Source organism: Podarcis liolepis (assembly GCF_965112155.1).
Source record: "Podarcis liolepis genome assembly, chromosome: 5".
NCBI classification, from domain to species: Eukaryota; Metazoa; Chordata; class Lepidosauria; order Squamata; family Lacertidae; genus Podarcis; species Podarcis liolepis.
The window spans coordinates 55,741,144-55,766,429 of NC_139556.1; the positions used below are offsets into that span (position 1 = coordinate 55,741,144).

General features: G+C 42.9%; 1 protein-coding gene and 1 long non-coding RNA gene across 5 annotated transcripts in view; one reads left to right on the forward strand and one right to left on the reverse strand.

Moving 5' to 3' along the window:
- MXI1 (MAX interactor 1, dimerization protein) overlaps positions 1-25,286 on the reverse strand; it is an 89,170-nt gene that overhangs the window by 6,154 nt on the left and 57,730 nt on the right. For 2 of the 4 annotated variants that reach the window (XM_083505020.1, XM_083505023.1), the window contains exons 4-6: positions 9,561-9,675; positions 7,029-7,200; positions 776-4,132 (exon numbers count right to left, since the gene is read on the reverse strand). In XM_083505020.1, coding sequence (XP_083361146.1) covers positions 3,969-4,132; positions 7,029-7,200; positions 9,561-9,675 — 451 coding nt within the window. In that variant the 3' untranslated portion in view covers positions 776-3,968. The remainder of the gene's footprint in view (positions 1-775; positions 4,133-7,028; positions 7,201-9,560; positions 9,676-25,286) is intronic. The other 2 variants (XM_083505022.1, XM_083505021.1) reach the window with 2 other exon arrangements.
- LOC310707694 lies at positions 2,135-6,787 on the forward strand. Its single transcript, XR_014526652.1, has 2 exons — positions 2,135-6,280; positions 6,644-6,787. It is a non-coding gene; the product is annotated as an uncharacterized lncRNA (long non-coding RNA).

Consider the following 25,286-nt stretch of genomic DNA (forward strand, 5'->3'; position numbering starts at 1 on the left):
TAACCCACAATAATACTACAACCAGACTTAACACAGACACTGGCACCAGAGCCTGCAATAAACCCAGATGCCAACTTTGCTGCCACATACACCCGGACAACACCATTACTGGCCCCAACAACATCACACATACCATCTCGGGACTATTTAATTGCTCATCGTCTAACATTGTGTATGCCATCAAATGCCAACAGTGTCCTTCAGCTCTCTATATTGGACAAACAGGCCAAACCTTACGCCAAAGAATAAACGGACATAAATCTGACATCAAGAATCACAGAACAGAGAAACCAGTAGGAGAACACTTCAATCTCCCAGGGCATTCTATACAAGATCTCAAAGTAGCTGTTTTACTACAAAGGAATTTCAGAAATAGACTGGAAAGAGAAGCTGCTGAATTACAACTCATTACCAAACTTAAAACCATGAAAAGTCCTGGGCTTAACAAAGACATTGGATTCTTATCTCACTATACATAACTAAACCATTTCTCACCTTCCCACCCCTTGCCTTTTCCTGTAAGACCTATTACAGTCGTTAAGAGTCGTCAACAGGCTCTCCCAGCTATCTGCCTATCTCCCATTCCCACCATCCTTCTGAGTAACACCCCTCCCCACCTTCTCACTATATAGAAGGATCTGGCAACTTCTATTTCAGTGTATCTGAAGAAGTGTGCATGCACACGAAAGCTCATACCAAGAACTAACTTAGTTGGTCTTTAAGGTGCTACTGGAAGGAATTTTTTATTTTTACTATGGCAGACCAACACGGCTACCTATCTACTACTGAAACTGTTATATGTGATTCTAGAGCAACACTTCAAAGACCCTCTAGGTTTATATTGTGCTTGTGCAGAATTTAGTGTAGGTAGAATCTTTTTTATATGTTACTTATTATACAAAGGGAGGTTGTGTGTCTAGCTCTAACCCAAAGGTCACACACAGCTCTTCCTGGTGCCTTGTTGAGGAATAACTTCTGAAGGAGAGAACCTTTTTATCAGTGTAGACTCCCCAACATTCTAAATCATTCTGGGAATCTATGGAGCTAGGAAATTCCTCCTCCCCAAACATTCTTCAAGAGAGTCCAGGAACAGTCATGTTGCCCCTTCAACAAAGTAATGCATGAAGAGACTTGTCCGTCCTTCCCATCTAATTATTTTTTACATGATCTTGACACATAACAGCACTTAGATCAGTATTCAACATCTGGACAGCAACTTTCCAGGCTCATCTTTTTTCTAGTCCTCCTAAAAAAAAATTTCCAACCAGAGATGTCAGGGTTTGAACTCAACTCCTTTTACCTTCAAAGCATGTACTCTGCTACATGAACTCCTGTGATCAGAAATGGACTCAAAGGATGTCAGTGGGACAGATTTTTGTGTCTGCAAAATCACAAACCAAGGCTACCCACACAACTCAGTACTACAATTTTGGCTCATTTTGAGTTCTCGGCAGTCATTCTGACAGCCCCAAAGAATTGTGCTGGGACGCTATAGCGTCACACATGCAGATTATGGGCCAATTAACAGACCTCAGTATTATAAAAGTTGTTGCTACTGGTTCAGCTGAACGTTTTACTCCCATTAACTACAACTAATGGGTTCTTATTCCAGCCACTAGAGGGAGAGAGTACCACATGCAGTAAACCAGAATGTTTATAGAGTCACCTAGGGAAGATTAATGTAGAACAACAACTGGATCCAGGCTTTACCAAACAAAATAAAAAACAAAAACCCCCAGCTCTATAAAACACACTATAACCTTGGTGGGATTATGCTTCTATTTCATGACACAGGTTCTAAAGTTGTGTCTTGTATTATATGACACAGTAATAGCTCTGGGGTGAATGGATAACATGTGGGTTCAAACATACACGCAGCATATCAGTATCAAGACAAGATCTACATGAGAGGTCATTTGGGGTCATCTAATCACATGGCCAATAGGTTTTTAAAAAAACTTCCAGGCACAAGAACATGGGAATTCTAAAATATTATCATGAGTGACCAAAATGGCAGAACACAGTGCATTTCAGATACAGAAATGTTTAATGGTGTTAAAGTGCTACTATTAAGCAGAACCATATGCTAACATTTAAACACAATTCCACTGCACTGCTAAATGAGGTTACCTTGTTTTTTTTTGTTTTTTTGTTTTTTGATGCCCAGCCCTATCTAAAGAATAATAAAATTAAAAATCTACAGGACTGAAATTAACAACCCAATAATTATAATCAGCAATAAGTTATGAATTTTATAAAGCATTTTTTTCTCTTTTTCTCTTTTTTCCCCTTAGTAATTACGGGGTAGGCAAATTACTTAAGTCTCAAACAAGTGTCATAAATGAGGTCTCTAAAAAAAGAAGTTTAAACTTGGTAAAGGAACAATAATAAAAATCCTTGCAGTTAAAAACTTAAAAGTGAAAGCAAAGAAGACCTCAAAGTGCAGGTTAGAAAGCTTATCGCAAAAGGAAAATCATTTTTTAAAAATTGGATACAATCTTATTTTGTTAACAGCAAGACAACTGCAACAGTTCCTGCTCAGGGAGAGTGGGAGGCGTCCCCTGAGGAACTGCGAGACACATGCCATGTTAACTGTGGGCCCACAACTATGGTTGGATCCAGGTGGCAAAGTTTGCAAAGGGAATCCATAAAGGAAATCAAAAGGAAGAGCCATAAAACCCGAGGAGAGTTCCCTGTTCCTTTTGTGCATGGCAGCAGAAAAACGGGTCCCTTTCCATTGGTGTTAGTTACAAAAGACATCTGCAGAATCATGCCTACGAGTTCTAAAAAGACATTGTTGCATGTAGGTTCTCTCACCTGAACAACTTTTACAAACATTTATCAAAATAATTTGCAAAAGGAAAAAAAAAAGGATCATTGCGGCTCAGAATGGAGGCTGTGCCTTTCCTGCACAACATATCTTTTACAGGCTTGTCTGTCTGTCTGTCTGTCTCGCTCTGTCAGAAGCATCACTCTATAGACAAGGAGTTACTGCTGTAGCCATTGAATCCAGAGAGCAGTTGCACTGTGTGCTGGTATTTTACAGCTCAACACGCTAGTGCTAAATAATGCGGCACAAGCTCTTGCCTTGAAACAATGTCCAGCTGAAAAGTTGAGCTGAATGAGAATTGCTTCCAGATTTGCAGCACCTCTCTTTTCACAGGGCATGAGCAGAGCTTCGAACTATTATTGATATCTCTTAGGTAATAATGATCAGAGCTGACTGGAGAAACCTAGTGGGCAGAAGGTGTTGACTGGACTAGCTACTGCTGGTGAGAGTACACAAGAACTTCCCATAGTTCTCGCGTTCAGGTTAAAGGGGGAAAGAAGCTTCAATCAAGTGATGGGATTTTAAGGAGAATGAAAAAAGGAGTTTTGTAATTCATAAAATTGTGCAAACTCATCAGAAGAGGCTGGTCCAAGAAACGTATCACCTTGGCTACTTTTGTCCCACAATCTGGGACTAGCGTTAGATCATCATCATGAGATATTGGACTAACGTTTTTATTTATATTTAGCACCACAAGGGCTCTTAACAAAGCTTGCTAAATTTGGAAGATGGGAAAAATTCCATTTCTCAGAAGGCATGACAAACTGAGAAAAAGGATTGGGGCCAGAATAACCAAGATCCCTTGTCCAAATCAAATAATCTCTTAGCAAAGCTATCCACTTATACATGGGCAAATCTCAGTCCAGCTGTGCACAACTGGAGTCCTGCTTCAGACGTCAAAATAGCTATGGGTTCAGCACTAAGTCAGTATTTTGGACTATGACAGTATGGAGACTGACTGACTCCCCTGTTAGGTTCCCACCCTCCTGTGGACCCACAGAGCTATTCTAGAGTTGCATCTGTCCAAGCTTAGCTGTTGAAGTGCGGTTCGGAGAAGAAAAATACTGTATCTAAGAGCTCTGCTGTGTGAACTTCAACTACCCCAAAGAAATCATCTGCTCTGCCCTAGCACCATGCTCTAGGAAGTGAAGGAGAGCTTGACACTAGCGCTGGAGTAACCCTCATCACTCCCAATGCTTTGCAAGCTGCTGTGGTCATCAATGTCACTTGTACTGGTTGTGCTGATATCATCCACGTCTCCATGGGAGAACTCTGTGCTTTCCACATCCACTTCGATTTCTTCTGCAAAAGAAGGAAGACCCCCCAAGTTAGTATCAGTGTAGGTTCACTGTTCAATCAAGAATGGCAAAAGGTCCTGGCCACATCATGAGATTTGTTTGGAAATGTCTAGTGTTGTATCATTGAGGAAAAATGAAGAACAGAAGGCAGGAAACTGTCGTTATATTAAACAATGTTTTGAAAGAATTATTATTACAGCCCATTTGGTGCCAGCTGATTTGGACTCCCAATTTAACAGATTTTGGATTAAACATTTTAAATTATTGGTGAGCGCTCCTGAGCACGGAAAGGAGCTTATTACCACACAACTATTTAACTGCTTAGTACATTTTCAGTCATTTTGATTAGAAAGCTATTGATTAGATTATCACTTTCAGCTGCTAGCTCAAGAGAGAAAATTCATATCTAGTGGCACAGCCTTGGATTAAGCAGATAGTTACCAATACAATATCGTAAATCTGAACTCCTGCTGCTCTAGAAAACAGATTACCCCTTCTCAAATCAACAACAAGGAGCTTTGTTGCAAACCAGGGAAGGCACATTAATCGTTGCATGCAAATTATACCCAGACACTATCACATTCTACGCTTTGAATTAGTAATACAAGTAAATTGGCATCCTCTCACTTAATTTGCACGATTCATTCTAAATTTTTGAGTTCTCAGAGATTTAAATTTGCAAGGGCAAATGAGGTCTAGGAAAGGGTCATTTGCGGAGCAGGAAGACATGCAGACCTTCAGCCATCTTGACCAATGGATGCCTAGCACAGAGTCTCCTTTTACAGTCTGTTGTTTCAAACACTTAGAAAAAGCACACAGCAAAGCATGGAACTGTATTATCTCAGAATGCAACACATGTTGAAATGCTCTAGTGCATACAATAAAAAATATGGAATATGGAAAACTAGCACTTCAGGGAGAAATATAGACTAGAATGACTGAATCAGCAAAGAGCCTTGACCTGCAAGTGTGTCCCTGTATTTACAAATTCCTCTAGGCAACCATAAAAGACAGGCTTTAATGAAAGAGGACACTAATCCACATAGTGTATCAAACTGCATGGTACATTATGTGTGTCCCATGCCATTAAAAATATATAGACAATACTTTGGGTCATCAAGCACACTGGCTCACCATCCTCAGAAGGTAAAACAAACTTCTAGGGGAAAACAATAGATAATAATATTCTGGAGTCATCCTGGAGAAACATATCAAACATCTTCACTTCTGAGATTTCTCAATGGTTATGTAGAAATCAGGTTAAAATAATAGCTATGCCAGATACATACACCTTATTTCAGTCCAGCATAGCAAGAGCAAATTAGCAAGGGTGTTATAAGGGAGATGAGACGCTGCTGCTAATTGATCCTGCACAGACACAATGACTTGGGGCACAATATTTTTGCTATTCTCTTCATCTCATCTAAGAACCCCATGTTGACACATACTGATATTATGCCAAGGCAGACTAGGTTCGAGTTTATCAGTGTTCATGTGTCAATCATTCTGGTTAACGCTGCTTCCCAATTATAGGCATACCTCATTTTTTGCACTTTGCTTTATTGCACTTCTCAGATACTGTGTTTTTAATAAATTGAAGGTTCGTGGCAACCCTGCATCAAGGAGGAGTCATTTTTCCAACAGCATATGCATGTCGTGCTTCTGTGTCACATTAATTAAGATATGCACATTGGAGGTTTTTTTAAGATATTATGCTATTGCACACTTTAGACTACGGTATAGTGTGAACATCTAGTATAGTGTAAACTTTTATATGCACTAGGAAACCAAAAAGTTTCTGTGACTCACTTTATTGCAATATTTACTATATTGTGGTGGCCTGAAACCGAACTCACAATATCTCTGAGGTTTGCCTGTACTATGTAGGATAAGAAGTGCAAATCATCTTGTCACACCTTAGTGATGTCATTCACGTATTCACAGTATGTGCTTTTCAAATCAATTTTAAATATAGTAACAACACTGGTAACATTTGCATCCGGAGATGTTTCTACCACAAATGAATTTGCGAGCTTTCCCCGAATATGTTTTGTGGTCCCTCATGACTAAAAGAAGAAAATGTGAAATACATTTGGCTATGGCCACGCACTTCTTCACAGTCACTGGAGGATCCAACACATGAAACACTCCAGTGCACATTAAAGGTAAAGGGACCCCTGACCATCAGGTCCAGTCGTGACCGACTCTGGGGTTGTGGCGCTCATCTTGCTTTATTGGCCAAGGGAGCCGGCATACAGCTTCCGGATCATGTGGCCAGCATGACTAAGCCGCTTCTGGCGAACCAGAGTAGCACACGGAAATGCCGTTTACCTTCCCGCCGGTGCGGTACCTATTAATCTACTTGTACTTTGACGTGCTTTTGAACTGCTAGGTTGGCAGGAGCAGGGACCGAGCAACGGGAGCTCACCCCGTCATGGGGATTCGAACCGCCGACCTTCTGATCGGCAAGTCCTAGGCTCTGTGGTTTAACCCACAGCACCACCCGTGTCCCCAGTGCACATTGGGCGATGACAAATCAATGAGGTTTAAAGCCGGAGGTTTGCGCTGGATTGTGCTTCATGCTACTAGTTTCTGTGTTGAACAGGGCCAGGTGAAGGGCCAGGGTGGTGAAAATCAAAAGCCAATACCATAAGAGGAATTGAAAAGCAGCATGGGGTCAAAATGATATCTTGAACCACATCTCATCTGACTCCAGCCGTGAGCCTTGTTAAAGAAGAAACTACCACGGAAGAAATAATGTTTTGGATTTCTGTGAAAGCAGGCTGCCTTGCCAGGTGAATTAGATTCAAGCTGCTCATGGGCTGAAGGAGGGGAGATGTGTGGAAAGTGAGCCTCAAAAATTCTGCACCCTTCTCTAAAGTCACAGATGAAATACTGACCCCGCTCTGAATCAGAGCGATCTGAGGAAATGGTTGATCCAGTGCTGTCCATTCGTATTCGCTCGATCTCCTGAGAGCCTTGCAGCTGCTCCAATCTTCGCTTTAAGAATCTTTGCTCTCTTTCCAGGTTATCAAGCTGGTGCTGGCTTCTCCTGTCAGCCTCTTCAAGTTTCTGCCATGATCAAAAGCAAGCAAATTATTGTTTCTTGACAGCTACGGTATGTTCTGCCTCCACTGTCAGAGGCAAGACTCCTCTGAGTGCCAGCTGTGGGAATCACAAGTGGGCAGAGGGCTGTTGCACCCCAGAGCTGCTTGTGGGATTCCCATAGGTATCTGGCTGGCCACTGTGAGAACACAATGATGGACTAGATGAACCTTTTCTTATGTCCTTACAGAGGATTTCCCTAGTATTTTTCTGCAGGCTCATTTCCCTCTGTTGACTAACATCTGAAATGAATTATGTTCTCGGGTGGCACCGAAACAGCTTGCTAGTGGTGGCAACAAGAACGAAAACATCTCTGTGAGGATTCTGGTGAGTAATTAACAGGACAAAATCAAGGGGAGATCGAGTATAGCGCTTAATTAACACAGGACGCTGCACTGTCAGCTCTCTCCATTAGTGGATCATAGTCTCCTGACCCAGGAACATTCAGCCCTGTTCAGATTATTTAAGTGGAAAAGGCATTAGAAGTTTTTTTTTTTAAAAAAAAAACGGTTGGTGTACCCTTGTTCATTTGGTTTATTAGGTATTTCTTCGAAGCAGTTTCCCAGTTGAACAGTGGTTTATGTAATCTGCTGCAGACTCCTTTGATCGCAGCTGGGAAATCTTACCAGGCCAGTGCACAGGGTTTCCTGATGGCCAGCATGTTGCGTAACTCTAAAGTCATCTCAGGCTAATGCCATCCGTTTAAGCAAGCACGGTTCCCCTCCCTTGCTAAGCCTGAGCTGTTCCAGTGTGTTTAAGCACATCCTGATCCCTGTGAGCCTGACACTACCCTTTGTTAAAGCAAACCATCAGGAGAAGAGTCAGAAAAACTGCGAACACGAGCACCTGCTGTGTTGCTTCAAAACAGTCTGGCTCTTTCTTTGTGTTGTTACTGACTATTGTGCTGGCTTTCCCTTTTCAGGGCATTAAAAAAAAACACAACAGTTAACACTGGTGGTCCTTAGCAGCATTTCCCTGTAGCATGTGGCCTGGCTCACTTGCTTAAGTTACCTGGAGTAATTTGTGCTGAACATCAGATTCTCTCTATGGCACACTTTGGTCTAGATTATGCTGAATGATCTTTCACTGGTCTTGCCTTGCTTCTGAGATTGGGCTTGATTTTTAACAATTCCATCCAGCTCAAATTCTACTATTTCCCCCCTTTCCATCTCTGAAGAGTTTAAAGCCCAACTTGAAACTACACTTCTGCTGCTATTATTAATGCAGCAATTTTGTTAGTCTTTAAGGCAGTAAGGGACACTCTGCTATTTTTATTTCAGTTGTGCATATTACAGTTTCAGGAGAAATTCTAGCCAAGTAAACATCTTATGATTTCAGCCATATTATTTACTATCCTGTTTTCTTCAGTATTTCAGTGGTATTTATACACTCAATATATTTGAGAGTTAATTTACAAAGAATGCCAGCAGAAGGGCACATCATTTCAAATGATCCAACTCTTAATTTAATTTTGTGGAAAAATCTGCATTCTAAGACTATGATTAATGACATAATGAATCACACCAGATATAAATTTTAGGCGCACGTAGTAAAGTGCAATAAACTCATTGCATATAGCCGAATGCCTTTCCAAAGCATTCATACTACATATTAGTTTTGAACTTATTCAGAACCTCCTGATCTTGAATATGCTATAGGAACAGGCTGGGGAAGACAGAAACCTTCCCACATCTGACTGCAGCTTCTCCTGCAGTGAATTCATTAAACTTTGGTATCTTTCTATTATAGTTTCTAACATGAAGCTGAGAGCCGCAGTTTGGATATTATAGTGATTATAGTCTGTTAAAACTCCAGTGCAAGCCCTGCTGGAATTAATGGCGTTTGCACAATAAATATTTTTCAATTGACTCCAATGGCTTACAAACTGCAGTGTCCTGCACAACTCCTGTTGATTTTAATGGCATTGGTGCAAGACAAACTCTTGGTGAATTTCCTGGTTTGTGAAACTGCAAATGTTCTGGAGTTTTAAAAGAATCATTTAAAAACAAAGAGTAGCATTTCAGGAACAGTATTACCAATGCTAGGTCGATCTGTGCATTAATGGCCAAACTAAGACTGCAATCCTATGCACACTTACTGGGACTCAGTAAAGTCTTATTGAATTCACTGAGCCCTTTTCAAGTCAGCATGCATAGGACTATGCTGTAAGAAAAAACTTACAATGTAATAATGTTATGGTACTAATCCTCCAAGGTAGGGTGTCAACTTTCCTTAGTGCAATTATGGCTCCTAGATAATCAAAACTTCATTACCAGACTAATCTTACTGAAACGTGCTGGAAAAACACAAAGAGATGCAGCTCTTACCTTGATATGTGCTTTGGCTTTGTTAAGCAGCCCGAGGGTTGTGTGTCTGGAGCAGTCAGGTCCTAGTGGTATCAGAACTTTTAAACGTTCTAGACACAGGCGGAGGTGAGCTCGTCTGTGAGGAAGAGATGTGGGAGTCAGAGCTGCATTTCATTAGTTTCCCAAACAACAGTACCCCAGTTCCCCCAGGCATCTGGTAACAACCTTGTTGTTTCAGCCGCACCTGACATTCAACAGATTTCACTTTACGTGGCAAAACTCTGACCTCAATAGAATGGTATGCTCAATAAGGGATTAACCAGATGATCTACCCCATACATTGTGGGGAAAGTCAATCCATTGCCTTCCTTATAGTTACCATCTACAGTAACCTAAGACGAAGTTTATTCCCAGACATAAATGCAACGACTGATTATACATGGGCAACACCTATCACATACTCATTGGAGTACTCCTGAATTTTTCAGTGTTCAGTAAAGAAACTTGGAAATGCAGTGGCCCCATGTACTAAAGAGGGCTCAAACCAAGACGGCATGTTCAACACCACCACCATTATTCTTCCATCGCATGCAATTATTTTGACATCCAGCCACTGTGTTTAGGGAACCGATTCAAGATGTTTCCTATTAAAAGATCAACAAGGAGCCTAGGATTATACAATACCACCATGTAGTGAGCACAAGACATACAGTCCTTCATATGTAACAGTACAGAGGGCCTTCTTGGTAGTGGCGCCCTCCATGTGGAACTCCCTCCCTTCAGATGTCAAGGAGACAAAGAACTGCATAATTTTTAGAAGATATCTGAAGGCAGCCCTGTATCGGGAAGTTTTTAATGGTTGGTGTTTTATTATGTTTTGATATATGCTGTAAGCCACCTGGAGTGGCTGGGGAAACCCAGCCAGATTGGGGGGGGGGAGGATAAATAAAAAATGAATAAATATTATTATTAATAATACTACAAATGAGTCCATGGCAAGGATGCAACTTGAAACTACCTCTCCTCAATAAAATACAGCATTCCACCCCCTGGACAAATGCAGATCCACATGTCAAGGTCCTGGTGAATATTAGGACATCAATACCAGACTAGCTAATTCAAAATACAACTGCATATCAGACTCATGATTGACTGCTAATTTGCATTCTTTAAAATACTCAGTCTACTACAGGACAGGTAACAGAAGCCTAAATCAAAGTAAATATTACACTACAACAGCATCTACCAAAAAATCTAACCTTGATTGGCTTAGGCCCAATGAGCAAAAACAAAACAGCAAAAAACAAAAAACTTTTTAACACTTGCTAAAAGATATGGCTTGAGGGGTTTTTTTTGGGGGGGGGGTTGTAATCTTCCAGGGAATAAAGCAATACAGCTTTGGGTAATTCTGCTTCCCCTCAACACTAGAATGAATGGCTGAGTCAAGAGGCGTTTCTTTGTCAACTACAAAGATTTCAGTGGAACACAGGAGTACACTAGACCTAAACTAACATAAAAAAGCCTTGACTTGTGATTAGAAGCGAATGAGGAACCACTGCAGATGCCAAAGCATGAGTGAAACATACTGCTAGTGACCCACTCCTGTCAGGAGACAAGAGACAGGCTGGTGCATTTTTTGTACCAGCTGGAACTCCTAAACAATCACTCACAGCCAACCCACACACCACACATTTGACAAATCCAGCTTTAAAATCACAACTGACACTAACACTGGTTGTCAGGACACCCTTAGATACAAAGGACCACATCCTTTTCAAGTCTTCTAGCATGGTCTTCCCTGAAGCAGGGAGAAATCACTACTGGCCCCATAGAAAACGATCCAGATATCTTGAACTATAGTTCACCTGCCACGGGGCTTCTACTTGAGAAACAAAGGCAAAGGGCAAAGACAGGTTCGCATGAACATTTATTCATTTAAATAAGAGCAACTGTACTTTCCTATAAAATACAGTGGTACCTCTGGTTGTGGATGGGATCCGTTCCGGAGGTCCGGCCGGATCCAGAGGTTTTCACAACCAGAGGACCACTTCTGCGCATGTGGCTAAACCCAGTAAAATACTTCTGGGTTTGCCACTTTTGCGTTCCAAAGTTTACATAACCAGAGGTACTACTGTATCAGGCATTAAAAACTTCCCTGAACAGGTCTGCCTTCACTGTACTCTTTACAATGCCTACTAAAAACATGTCAGCTCCCCCACTTTCAGGAAACACAATGAGGGAGGGGGCTGCAAAATTTATTGTAGGGCTAAAAGTGGTGAAGGGAGCCAGGGAGAGAATTCAGAGTTACAGCTAGAGGTGGAAAGAAGCTGTCTGGATGCCAAGTCACTCGTGGAAAGCAATAGAGGACTGGATCTGGAATACAAGTTTCTCAGAAGTCAGGTCTACCCAGGCCTCACTGCTGCTCAGTCACGGATCTACTACAAATGGTAGCCTTGGATTCTAGGTATATATGTGCATATGTTTACTTATTTGGACCCTTTATTTCCCACACACCCCGTTCCCTGGGAAAAGTCCTTCATCATATCTCCAGTTGTGGCTGTTCCCAGCACCTCACTAGATAAAAAGCACATCTATCCATCCTTAGGTCAAAATAAAGACCTTCCTGACCACGGTAAGACCATGCAGACTACACTGAGGTGAAGTGAGGAGGCACTGAACACACAGAATTAAGTTGGAGCTCATTTTGAATTCAATATGCAAAATTATTTTATTAAACACTCCCATCAAAATATTTAATACAGTGCCACCCACATACATGGTGCTTTAAAGGAATATATGCAAAGGAGCCAGTTTCTTCAGCTAAAAACCTGAATTTCAACTAGGATAGGAAACAGGGAGGCAAGGTGAGGACAAGTTATATTCCGCCCCCCCCCCGAACCGTTTTTAAGATGATGCAGAACACTCAACAATGGCCAAAATGCCCACTTTCTGAACTAAATAAAGGTAGAGTTGGTAGCTGTTTGTTCTTGCGTCCTTCGCCTGAAGAAATCTCCCCAATGCTCATTCACAACCTGCGACTGAAAGTGAAATCCCCAAATCGATAACACCATGACGTCAGCCTCTCCGTTTACACTGAAGGCCTCCCGAGTTCCTGAAAGCCTTCATCAGTCATGTTCATAGACAAAGGAGGGGAATGCAAGCTCAGTCCATCTGAATGAAGGCCGAAAAATTAGTCTGGGTGCTTCATTTACATTTTGTATTTCACATGGACTATTGTTAGTAATTTGAAAGGAGTCCAGGAGGGGGGAGGTGTTGGTAATCGCACAATTATATCACTGACAAGCAAGGATGATTAAGGGTGGTGGGGTCAGGGGTTTGGCTGATGAACTGTCAGAGGAAGAGGAGCACCCACTAGAGAGGACAGCCTGTCAGTGTTCGTATTCCCAAAAAACTCTTCACAAAAGGCTGTAATTCACTTGGAAAAACAGCCCCAAGGCTCTGGCTTTGTCTTTGCTGGATTTGTTTTTTAACACATAAAAAAATAAAACCTTTAAAAACTCTGGAAGACAAAAATGCATACTTCCATTTCTTGTCCCGGCTTTCGTATCTTTCCTAAAATGGAAAAATAAAAGTATATAGCACTTCACCCATGCTGCCAATCAAGAGGGCCCCACAACTCAGATAACAAAATTATATTGACAGCTGCTGGTTGACACAGGGAGTTGACACAAGTTAATGGTTCCCACCCCAGCAACAGGTGCACTTGCAAATGCCTTAGGAGGGCTTTGCTGGACTTGAAGGGTAGTGACTAATTCGAATTAGGGGAGGTCCATGTAGGACTGTTTATGCAAATACACTCAGATTTGTCCAGCCATCTCACTGCAGCAATGTAAGCAGTGGCGTAGCGTGGGGGGTGCAGGGGGGCCGGGCACAACACCGGGGGGGGGGGGCGCTCGCACTCGCAGCTCTCTGCCCCTACCTGGCTCACTCTCTCTCTCTCACTGCAGTGCTGGCTGTGTGAATCCGATCCGAGCCGCTGGGTCGCCGCCCACTGTGGAGGGGGTGGGTGCCAGGCGTGCGGTGCGGAGAGAGAGCGAGGGACTATCTGGGGGAGGGACAGTGCAGCGGCCGCCCAGCACTGAGCGCGGGCGAGAACCACACCAGACCAGCCCAGGCAGCAGCAGCGGCGGCAGGTTAGGGGTTAGGGGGCGCAAATTACTTGCCTTGCCCCGGGTTAGGGGGCACAAATTACTTGCCTTGCCCCGGGTTAGGGGGCGCAAATTACTTGCCTTGCCCCGGGTGCTGACAACCCACACTACGCCGCTGAATGTAAGATCATCGTATGACTTGAGGGCACAGTATAACTATGGGTAAACTAATTACATTGCTTTAATTGTTATGCAGAAACAAGTCCCCTTGTCTGGCAGCACTGAAGAAGGGTGATATGAAATTGAGGGTTTCTATGTTGACAGGACGCATAACCCACATCTTTGACACAAAAGGGGCACACAGAGTAGATCACAGTTGTTGTTGTTGTTGTTGTTGTTGTTGTTGTTGTTGTTGTTGTTGTTGTTGTTGTTGTTATTATAAAAAAGCTCCAAAGGAATGGGAAAAAAAGCCCAGCTGATGATGTATAGTACAAAACAGCAGATAAAGCTCTCACAGTGGCTTCCAAGGTTTTAAAAAGGCTTGGAGGAATAAAAAGGTATTTGATTGCTGTCAAAATGACCATGATGTAGGTGAAACTTCCTGGGAAAAGAGTTCAGAGATGGCTCTCTCCAGGTCACTGCCTTGCTTCCAAAGGTAGAAGCACCCAAATGAGAGCTTTAAGACAGCAAACTCAGTGACTGGGTGGAAAAGATGACCTGAAACCTGCCTGGGTCCTAAGCTGTGTAAAAAAACTTTGAACAGTCCCCACGGGGGCATCTGAAGGGACCACCTGCCCTGAGGGGAGGGGAGGAGAGAAGAAGCACCAACAGCTTCTTCTAAACAAACAGGTTGTCTTTTCCACTTTTTGTAACCCTTCTTTAAAAAGCAGGTGCTTATTGTTGTAATAATCTTCCGTAAGCCGCTTTGTGAGGTCTGCCAGAAAAGTGCCATACAAATACTGTAAATAAATGAAAGGATCTTGCTCTTTGTACCCGACATGATATGTGCGTATTTCTCATGGCTATAAACTGTCTACTCAGAAGTGGCTCTGATTCATGGACTCAGAGAGAGGAATCCATGCATTCAGCTTCAGGGCCTCACTAGAAGAGCAGAGGCTTTGCATAGCAAAGATCCCAAGCTCACTTCCCAACATCTCCACGAAAAGAATCGGAGAGAAAAGAATTCTGAAGAAAAATCTAGAGGGTTGCTGCCAGTCTGTGTAGAGTATACTGAACCAAGTGCACCAAAGTTTTGATTTGGTAAAAGGTGGTTTCCTGTTTTCTTTCAGAGATAGTCAAAATGCAGAACATGATAGTTACCAGGTAACACATTTCATCACTTCTCAATATTTGCCCTTTTGCTAGGTAATTACCTCCCATAGCATTAGGAGTCAACCTTACCAGCTCTTAATATGCAGGTTATGCTGACATAACATAATATCTCGCCCAGACACCAGGGGTGAAAATATTTCCTCAAATCTAAAGCAGTGCCTTTAAATTCAGAAAAGCTTTCTGTACATAATAGGGTGGCTTCCCGTCTCTGCATTTTATCAGCCTTGCACATTTAGATAATCTAGACTACCATTATATTTTAAGCAATTAATTCCAAGTGGTAGATGTGGATGAATCCATAGTCTGCAGGAGACGTAAGGATGAATTTTTAGATGGTCAGTATTGGGAGTTGGAACCAGTGCAAAGAACTGGTGAATTTCATATCCAGGTGGTAGGCTTGTGGGCTGAGTCAGAACAAAGGCAACGTTCTGCAGATAACGTCCTCCTCTGCAACATGTTGGAGAATCATTTCCTCTCTGTATCTACACCGTGTGACCTACGTAGATGTTTCCTGAAATGCTCCTAAATGGACAGGCAAAGTACGCACCAACTGGCTTTTGCGCATCCTGCAATCCAAGCAGGATGGGAGTTGACCATGTGCTGCTTAGTATCACAATAAATTCTGCAGAACAGGATGCTTCACAAGCAGACGACCTATCAGACCAAGCTTTGATATCAAAGTTACCAGCTTCCCCACCCACCAAATGTCCCTTATTTAATGACATCTAGCAGGGGCACTTAGATCCTGAGGACTTAAATCTGTCTCCTTAGTCTACAACAGGACTTTCGCAGAGCAACAGGCGCCCTTATTTAAAATACATACCAAAGGTGCCCAGGCAAAAGGACTAAATATTTGATGCAGTTTATGATAGGAAGGAAAGCAGGTCTAACTTGGGGGCGGCTTTGTTGAAGGCTCCCTGAGAGAGGAACTAGGAACTGTAAAGCTCCACTACTTATCAAGAGAACCTGGTTTCAGATTAAAACACATGCATAGATTATTCCAGCAGAAGAGGGGAGAAATGTGGAAACTTCCCACCTTTTCTTTTGAGGGAGGGGCATCAGTACAGTCATATTAATCCCCAACAACTGCAACTTTCACACTTAGATTACTGCAACCTGCTCTATGTGGGGCTTCCCTTCCAGTTGGTTTGGAAGCTGCAGTGAGCACAGAATGCAGCAGCTAAACTACCAAATGGTATGGCTACTTCTACAGATATGACCCCAGTGCTTAGGGATCTGCACTGGCTGCTTATCTCCTACTGAGCCAGTTTCAAGGTTTTGTTACGGGCACATAAATCTCTAAACAACTAGAGATCCGAATACCCAGCAGATAGCCTTTCCTACAATAGCCCAACTTGACCTTTACAGTCATCAGACTGTGGATTGCCATCCAGAAACCTTACAAAAACAGCCCTTTTCCAAGTGTAGCCCCAACCCTCTGGAAAACTCTCCCCCAAGATACTTCAAACATATCTGAAAACTTGGTTGCGTGTTACTCAGGCCTCATTCTGATGCTTGAGCAGGTTACCATGTTCAGTTGCCAACTTGTTCATTTAAGTGACGAAACTTTTACAATGTGATTATTGTACTTTGATCTTTATTTGTATGTTTTACTGTATTTTGATTTTAAATTCTATATATTGCAAACCACTTATGAGAATGCTCCAAAAATGCTATGTGGTATATAAATTCTCTTTAATAAAAACCACGCACAACTCTTTCAGGTCATATTTGTCTGGCAGCAGACTGAACACACCTTTTGTACTGGTATAAACAAGCAAGCACCAAGGTTGACCTGGTAGCCTATCAACCACACTCCTGATCTTTATTGGGTAAAAATGACTGACGCAAGGCCCTTTGCAGAGACAGGAAGTACCAGTTTCGAAGCACACCACTTTTTGTAGCACTGAAAGGTATCATTATGAAGGAGAACAGTGTGGGAGGAATGAATGAGGCCAGCTTCCATGTTCATACTGACCTAATAAAGGAAGGTGCTTTGCATTCTCAAAACAGGCCACAAGTAGTTTTAACATGTTAAAACACAAGAGAAGACTCCTGCAAACGTGGGTCAAATTCGACTCTGCTATGTAGCTACAGAGTCTGGAGTTCTGCAGCTTCTACATCTCTCGACAGAAAACTGCTGGCTAGCCATAAGAGTACACGTGCAGAGATCCTGGCTGGATTAGGCTGATCTGATGCAAAGGTGGATGAGATCCAGTATGTTTTGGGAGGCTCATCTTGCCAGGCAGGCATGAGAAAAGCCTACACCCACCGACATTCCTTAAGTGGGCGCACATGGATATAATTTCATATTTCCCTTGAACAAAGCTTATGCGACAAGCACATGAGTGCGTGTTTAAAGACAGATTGTTCACCCTGCCAGCCTGTGCTTTCTCCTTCTCTCAAGCTATAAAACCCCACACTGCAGTGTGTCACACCACAGTCAGACGGGTCTCCTTCTCCTCCTCTCACTTGGTGAGCAGTCGCCCATCTGCGGAGGGCTGCAATTTCAGAGATACTCTCCACAGTTACAAATGACATCACTCCCTCTGATTATATAATGCTCGGGGAGGAAGCCTATTTTTATGAGCATTTACTGCATCGCTCTGGAGCCCTACTGTACCACGCACATGCAGGGCCAGACACTGCCTCCTCTGCCTCTTGGGCACAGTGACGGCAGAAATCCTGCCAAAACTCGAAGTTTATGAATGATAATTGTAGATTCCCTGCAGATCAGGGCTAGAACACTGAGGGGGCAATTCAGGGAGCACTTTTTTACTGTTTTAAACACCAGAATATGAGGTCTTTGTGCACCGCCACAATTAAGATAGGGATTCCTACTAAAGCTACCACATTAGTGCTGGTGGAAATGTTTACTCACAGTGATAGCTCCACGAACAGCAATATTGCACAAGAACCAGTCACAACAAGGTTCCCCCCCCCCCCACTACCACACCATATTCCCAGTGGCGTCAGAACCCGGTGTGGAGGCTCTTTCCTTATTCAGAATGATCCCTGTGAGAAGCCTTTTCCATGTATTCGGACAGATTTGTACATTATGACCATCTCATAGAAGTGGCTTTCCCATGTGTTGGTGGTTTCATGAGGCAGCACTGATGCCACATTATAACTGCTGCCCGGAGCCACTGCCATGTGGGAGTGTTTCCCATGCTTTTCCATGAAGCTGCTTGTAATGTATGAATCTTCACCCAATGTCCACCCCCCCCCCGCCACTGCATTGTAACATTTTGCAGACCTCTCACAGCAGGTATGCAAATGGATTCTAATTTCTTGGGGTTAAGTTTTTGGGATGCGGGTGGCGCTGTGGTCTAAACCACTGAGCCTAGGACTTGCCGATCAGAAGGTCGGTGGTTCGAATCCCTGCAACGGGGTGAGCTCCTGTTGTTCAGTCCCAGCTCCTGCCAACCTAGCAGTTTGAAAGCACGTAAAGTGCAAGTAGATAAATAGGTACTGCTCCGGTGGGAAGGTAAACGGCGTTTCCATGCGCTGCTCTGGTTCGCCAGAAGCAGATTAGTCATGCTGGCCACATGACCCGGAAGCTGTCTGTGGACAAATGCCGGCTCCCTTGGCCTATAGAGCGAGATGAATGCCGCAACCCCAGAATCGTCTGCGACTGGACCTAACAGTCAGGGGTACCTTTACCTTTAAGTTTGAGTTTACATTGGAGACTAACAGAAGTTAAGCAGATTTTTTGGTTTTTTTAGACTCACTGCACACTAAAAACATATTAAACTCTGCACCAAATGGGGAGCCACACAGACTTCCACTATGAGAGACAACAAGCAATCACTTCATATCCTCACATGGGAGAGGGCAGGAGAGGGATAACCTCCACCCCCAAACCTGGGATTTGCATCCAATGTAAGTCATACTTGGAACAGATCCACTGAAATTAATGGACATGACTCATTTAGGCCTACTGATTTCAATGGGTCTACTCACAAAGTATAATTTAGCTAGATACAAATCCCAGGGATTTCCAGTTATGAGTTGTAAGATACCAACAGGTCATATCTGACCACAAAGTACATGGACACAAATACTTGCAATCATTTTTAGCCTCAGATTATATGGAATGTCACTTGCATTTCCCTTCCTATTTTGCAGCTCAATGTTTAACCATTTATCTGCAAAAGGAAAAAAGAGTTACACTAAAAAGGCTCTAGAAAAACCCATTTTTTTCTGATACACAATAGGTTGATGCAGGCAAGGAAAGGAATGATTTTGTATTTACCCAAGTAGGCAAAGATTGCTAGCTTAAATATATCTTTGGACCAATTCAATTAATGCAAACCAAAAGGGGCTTAATTCAGGAATCATTGCCACATATTATTTATTTTTTATTTATTAGAAGTCGCAGCAGCAGCCATTTTTATACAAGAAACAAGAGAAGGGGGTGCAGAGACCCTCTCATACTTTCTTAAGGCTAAAGATATGCCCAAGGCTGCATTGCAAAATTCCACATGCAGGAAGTAGTAGGATCACAAAAACATAGGTGACCTATTCAGCACTTTTTAAACAATGTATCCCCCCCTTCCCCATAACTGGGCCAGCTACACAGAACACACAATGCCACTGATTTGGCATGCACAATCTTAAGAGAACCCAGTCACATTCTGCTAAGGTACCATGTGGCTTAACACCAAGCGTGTCTTGCAATGACGCACTTAAAAGCCTTATTCTTTTAAAAGAGGAGAAATGTCCCTAAAGGGAACAAAGTTTTTTCTCTCAATCACAAGCCTAACTCAATCCTCAAATCAGAAAGCATATTTGCTTGAATAGGGGCAGAGAAGAGGAAAGGAAATGTTCCTGCCTGGATTTGTTACACAATGGTTACAGGATAAAAAACAAACCGCACACACAAAAAAACACAAAGCGTATTTTCAAGAAATAAAGTGTGTGTGTGTGTGTGTGTGTGTGTGTGTGTGTGTTAAAATACAGAGTTAAATTGTATTCTACAAAAATGCAGAGGAGGGAGGCATCGTTTAGGAGAAAAATAATGGCTGGAGACAAGCAGCCAAGCCTGTATTAATAAATCATTGCAAGAGTATCATTTTGGGGCCAAGTAATAAGAGGCATCTGCATAAATTCTGCATGTTCAGAGAGAGAGCAGGAAAGCAAGCAGGGGCATCCTTCCATAAACAATTCCCAGGTCATATGCTTATCTTGTAAAGCCATCATATGACTTGACGGGTTTGCTTCATCCTTAACCCAAAAGACAATCAAATCTTTCTCTCTCCTTTCCACCCCCCCCTCCCAGCCACCCTTCCATTGGTTGCTGCTGTTTCGATGCAGGTTCCTATTGGGCAGTTTGTTCTCTAGCAGAGAAAGGACGAAACCCAAGATTTTGCTAAGTAACAAAACCAGAAATGGAAAGCCAGCGAAGGGCTGGGGATGGATGGAGACTGTATTTCCTTTGCTATAGTGTTACATAAGTGCTCCAAACCCTTGAGCCAGGCACAGTAACACGGCTGTGGCTTTCTGCCAGTCCTCGGTAACTCTGCTCATAGGTGCAGGCTGTCAAATACAAATGCAAAAACACATGACCTTACTCTCAGGAAATACACAGCTGGCAACACCGTTCGGAAACAGACTCGGCTACCACAGTTTAGAAAGCTTTTTGAAGGCTTTCCTACTTTTTGCTTAAAACAAAATATAATGGAGCCAAATGGAAAGCACCGTTTTCTCCTCCTCGATGGAAGCTGCCGTTTAATTTTCCTCCCCATTCAGTAGTTCCAGCCGATTAAGAGATAAGCTGCATTGAAATAGTTTATTTACTTAAAAGGCTGCACACCCTTTCAGCCAGAGCTTCTAAGTAAAGAAACTCTGAAATCAAGTCAACAAAATAAGAAATGTAAAAAATTAAAACACAGCAACTAACGTAAGGCGTTTGGTTAAACACGGAAAAGAGTAAGAAGAAGAAAAACTGCAGCTAAATATAGAGTAGCAGCAATAGAACCAGAAAGGGAAGCCTCTTCCCCATTTTCTCGAGCGATTTACTTGAATCCAAAACATTTGTGCCAGTGTAGCTACTGGCACAATCAGGGTTTAATTGGAGACAAAGTTCAGTCCTGGAACATAGGAAATCAAGAAATAAAATGCCCTTGAGCTCCTGCCCTTTCACTTTCAGTCTTTTGTGGCACAAAAGCAGGCTACAAACACACCCTCAAAATCCCCTTTCCAGAGTCTAAACTAAATACAGGTTGGCCACGTAACCAAAACAAGGACCAAAACAAGATAAGAGCAGGCCTGAAGGAATTTCCCTGCATTCCTCTGGCTACTAATATAGGAACATCTTGTACCCCATTCCCTCCAGACATGTCCATTCACACCTTTAAATTCAAAGCTATGTGTACCCCTTTCAAAGGCTTGTCTCCCAATGCAAACACACTGCAAATATCACTACTAGAGGCGTGAAACCCAGGAAAAAACCTGGAAGAATGGGGAGGACCCCCTTCCCAATTTCCCCACCTGCTTCACATCCCTAATCTCTACACACCCAGGAAAACAACTGCCACACCTGGTCTATTTACATGCCTCTTCAGCCAGTGGCGCAGCGTGGGGGGTGCAGGGGGGGCCGGCCGCACTGGGCGCAACATCGGGGGGGGGGCGTGCTCGCACTCGCAGCTCTCTGCCCCTACCTGGCTCACTCAGGGTTAGGGGGCGCAAATTACTTGCCTTGCCCCGGGTGCTGACAACCCACGCTACGCCACTGTCTTCAGCTGATACTCTCCTCAAGAGGGGAGAGGAGGTGAACTTTATATCAAACAAGGTGACTGTATTATGCCTCATGTAATAGAAGGGATAAAGAACCTTTTTTACTCCCCTTTTCTCCATTTGAGTAGGTCGGTGGTGCCCTCCTAAGCACTCAGGCAGCCGCCACCAAACCCCTTACGTTCCTCCTAACCCCAGACAAGGGTGTTTTCCAGGCATTCAAAGCAATTGCTTGCAAAGGAAGCAGAGATAGCATCCAGCTTACCTGCCCCTCCCTGGCGACCAAAGTAGCTTGCTTTTCTCTGTCAAACCCCAACTCATACACACATGTAGTGCGACACCAAAAGGGCCCGGGCGCATGACAGGAAAATTCCCTGTAGGTCTGGCAGAAATACACAGAAGACCCCAACATCCATGTCTGGCAACAATCTATGGGACCTTTGAGGAAAAGCAAGTGGGGCAAAGCAAAACGGACCTTCGTCTGCTTAGAGCAACACACAAACGGTTGTTAGGCATGTGCTACAGAAAGTATAGGCCAGGATAAGAAGCTCTGTGGCACTCCAGAAGCAGTCGAACTACAGCTGCCATCACTCCTAACCACTAACCGTGCCGGTTTGGGCTGATGGGAGTTGGAAATTCATCAAGATCTGGAGAGCAGAAGTTTCTCCCATCTTTAGTGCATAGGGCTGCAACTGAATCCCTTTCAAATTGCTTCCCAATTTAAAGCGCTGTGAAAGCGCCATATGAAGAAGAACTCATGTATTGCTGTGGCTCTGGGAAATCTGTGTTCAAGTCCCAACTCAAGTCATGAGCCTAGGTAACTTGTTCCTTAGGCATCTGACAACTGTGCATGTATGTTTAAATAAATAATTTTTAAAAGTTAAAATTGAAAGGGTGATATCCCACATGAATCATACTCAGTGTAGACTCACTGAGGTCATTAGACAAGAAACACAAGTTGGATACCATCCAGTGACTTTGCACCAATCACTGTTAGATCCAGAGAAGGTTCGTCCAATGAAGGAGTTTCTTCTTACAGATTCTCTGGCTTTAACCCACTGTGGGGATAACCACACAGTTGCTGAGAGATAAAAATGGAATAAATCCACATATATTGCCTTGAACTTCTTGAGGGAGCAATGGAAAATATACACATCACTGATGGGAGCCAGGCCCACAGATCAGTCTTGTACTGTGTGAAAAGGTAGAGATTTTGGTTTATTCTCAAAAGTTTCTGCATGTTATTCTCATGGTATTTCCCATGAATGTGATGTGGAATGCAACTGTGCTAATTATAACACCAAGATTAACCTAATGGTGCTAAAAATAAGCTAAAAATAAAAAAGGACTGCTATGGAAATAGTTGATCGTGTATCCTGTGCCCTCATTCTGGTTAATCCCATTATAGTCACTCCTCTTTAGAAGCCATTCAACACAGGTGTGTGTGTGTTTTCAAAAACACCATGGCCTTCAAATGTGTTATTTGTCAACAATCCAAGAGTGCTGAACCAAAATTGCGCCTACATTTGGAAATTAATTTTCCATTTCATGCCAGATCCAGAAATTCTAAAGGAGCTCCAAATCTTGCTCATCTTGAATTTCAGCAGTCACAATGTCTTAAATCCTACAAATGCCAATTGTTTTCCATCTAATGTTGGTCCTTTACAAATCAGTTGTAATTTCTAGAATTTCTTTTGTCCATTAAATAATCAAATGTGCAAGGAAGTTAGTGTTTTGGATCCTTGAGCTCGGAGGGAAAATTCTACATGCAACACTTTGAAGTCACTCTTTAAAATGAGCAGAGCATAATTTCTAGTGAACCCCTTCTTGATCAGCTTTCATCAGGTTATAGATAACCTTGCCTGGTAACCAAATGGTATATGGCAAAAGGGCTCAGATTCATACAGCAAGGTCAGTTATAGTCCTGGTAGGAAACCAAGCCTTCCTGTTAATATCTCACAGGCCCAGTTGCTTAGACACCTAATCTGCAAATGTCTGCCTTGGAATGGGTTAGATTCAAGCCTGCAAGGAATGAAAAAAATACACAAGAAGGGTGGGAAACATGTTGAATCATATAGTTCTTGCAGTAGAAATAAAGGACAAAACAATATCTCTTGGGAGGAAGCCACAAGTGCCTTGCGAACAAGACTAGAATAATTAACATTTCACATGACATTAAACCATTTTTACATGATTAATAACTAAATACCAGCAGACCTCCACAGGAGTTTCCAAGAGACAATTTGGGGTGGGGGACACACACACCAAAAATTGGGACCATATTGGAACTCCAATTAACACAGTCCACTACTAAATGTGTTTTCTACTAAAAGGAACAAATGCCTCACAGTATGGTAGTGATCATGTGACACATTCCCCCCCCCCCATAAAGATAGGTGTTAATAAAGATAGGTGTTACGGCTTCCTGAATTTCCAAAATACCACACTCTAAGAGATACAAGATATACTAATATTGCTTCATTCTGTTATCCCCAAGCCACACAGAGGACACACGATTTGGCCTAGCGTATTCCTGAGTACAGTTGCATTTTCCTTCCAGCTGTCATGCTCATGTTAATGCTTGCTATAAAGTACCACTCCACTGCTGCCAAGAACGAGTGGCTGCATCCAGTGATGTGTGGTTCAGGCACTGCTTGCTGCACATGGTTCTTTTCTTTGGACAGTCGAGCGACTCTGGGAAGGTCTATTTGCAGAACTTCTGAAGAAGCCCTTTGGATGCTAAGCATAGCCACAAGTCTCTACATATGTGGCGCTTCAAAGTGTTTCTCACAGATCTAGCTCACACAGAGTTACGTTGTTTCTGAAAACCATGCAATTTACAAGGGTTGGTTAATCTTATGTTAAAGCAAAGAAAACAAAGATTCCCAAGGTGATGATTTCTTCAGCCATGCCTGCATGGTGCAACAGTGGGACCGCAGTGTGCACACAGCCCTGCCTGTAGCATGTGACTTGTCTCACTAGGGCCACATGAACTGTAGGTATATCTCTGCAGTGCACTTGCTCTCTTTCTGTGGATTACTCTAGCCTGGACTGTACGCAGGTGGCAAAGGTTAGGTCCTATCTGGACTGGATTAGGTGGCTTCCGGAAATCTTCTACCTCCAATCTGATACAGGTAGAGACGTTGGGCAGCTTCTTCACCACTATATTGCAGTGGTGGCGGAAGCGGCATTTGGCAAAATGCTCTTCTGTTTGTAGCCATGAAAGGCACAGGAATCCCTTTCTAAATGGAATTTGGCAACCCCAGCAGTAAATTTGAATATATTATAAGAGACTTGGGAGTCCAACACTATCTGGAAGGCCACTGATTCTACACCTCTGATCTAAACAACACATCTTCCCAAAGCAAGGCCCACAAACATCAACTGAAGGTTATGTACTTTTCCTAAAACCTTTTCCTTTGCAAATGTCTATTTTCAGCCCAAACCTACCCTTCCCCCCCTTTCCCCATTTTTAAGCTTTTACACAGATTGTTGGGGGGAAATTGCATATTCCATCAAAAGAAACACCAGATTCTTCCTGGAGGCGCATTATTACAGAGGCTGGTGTCTC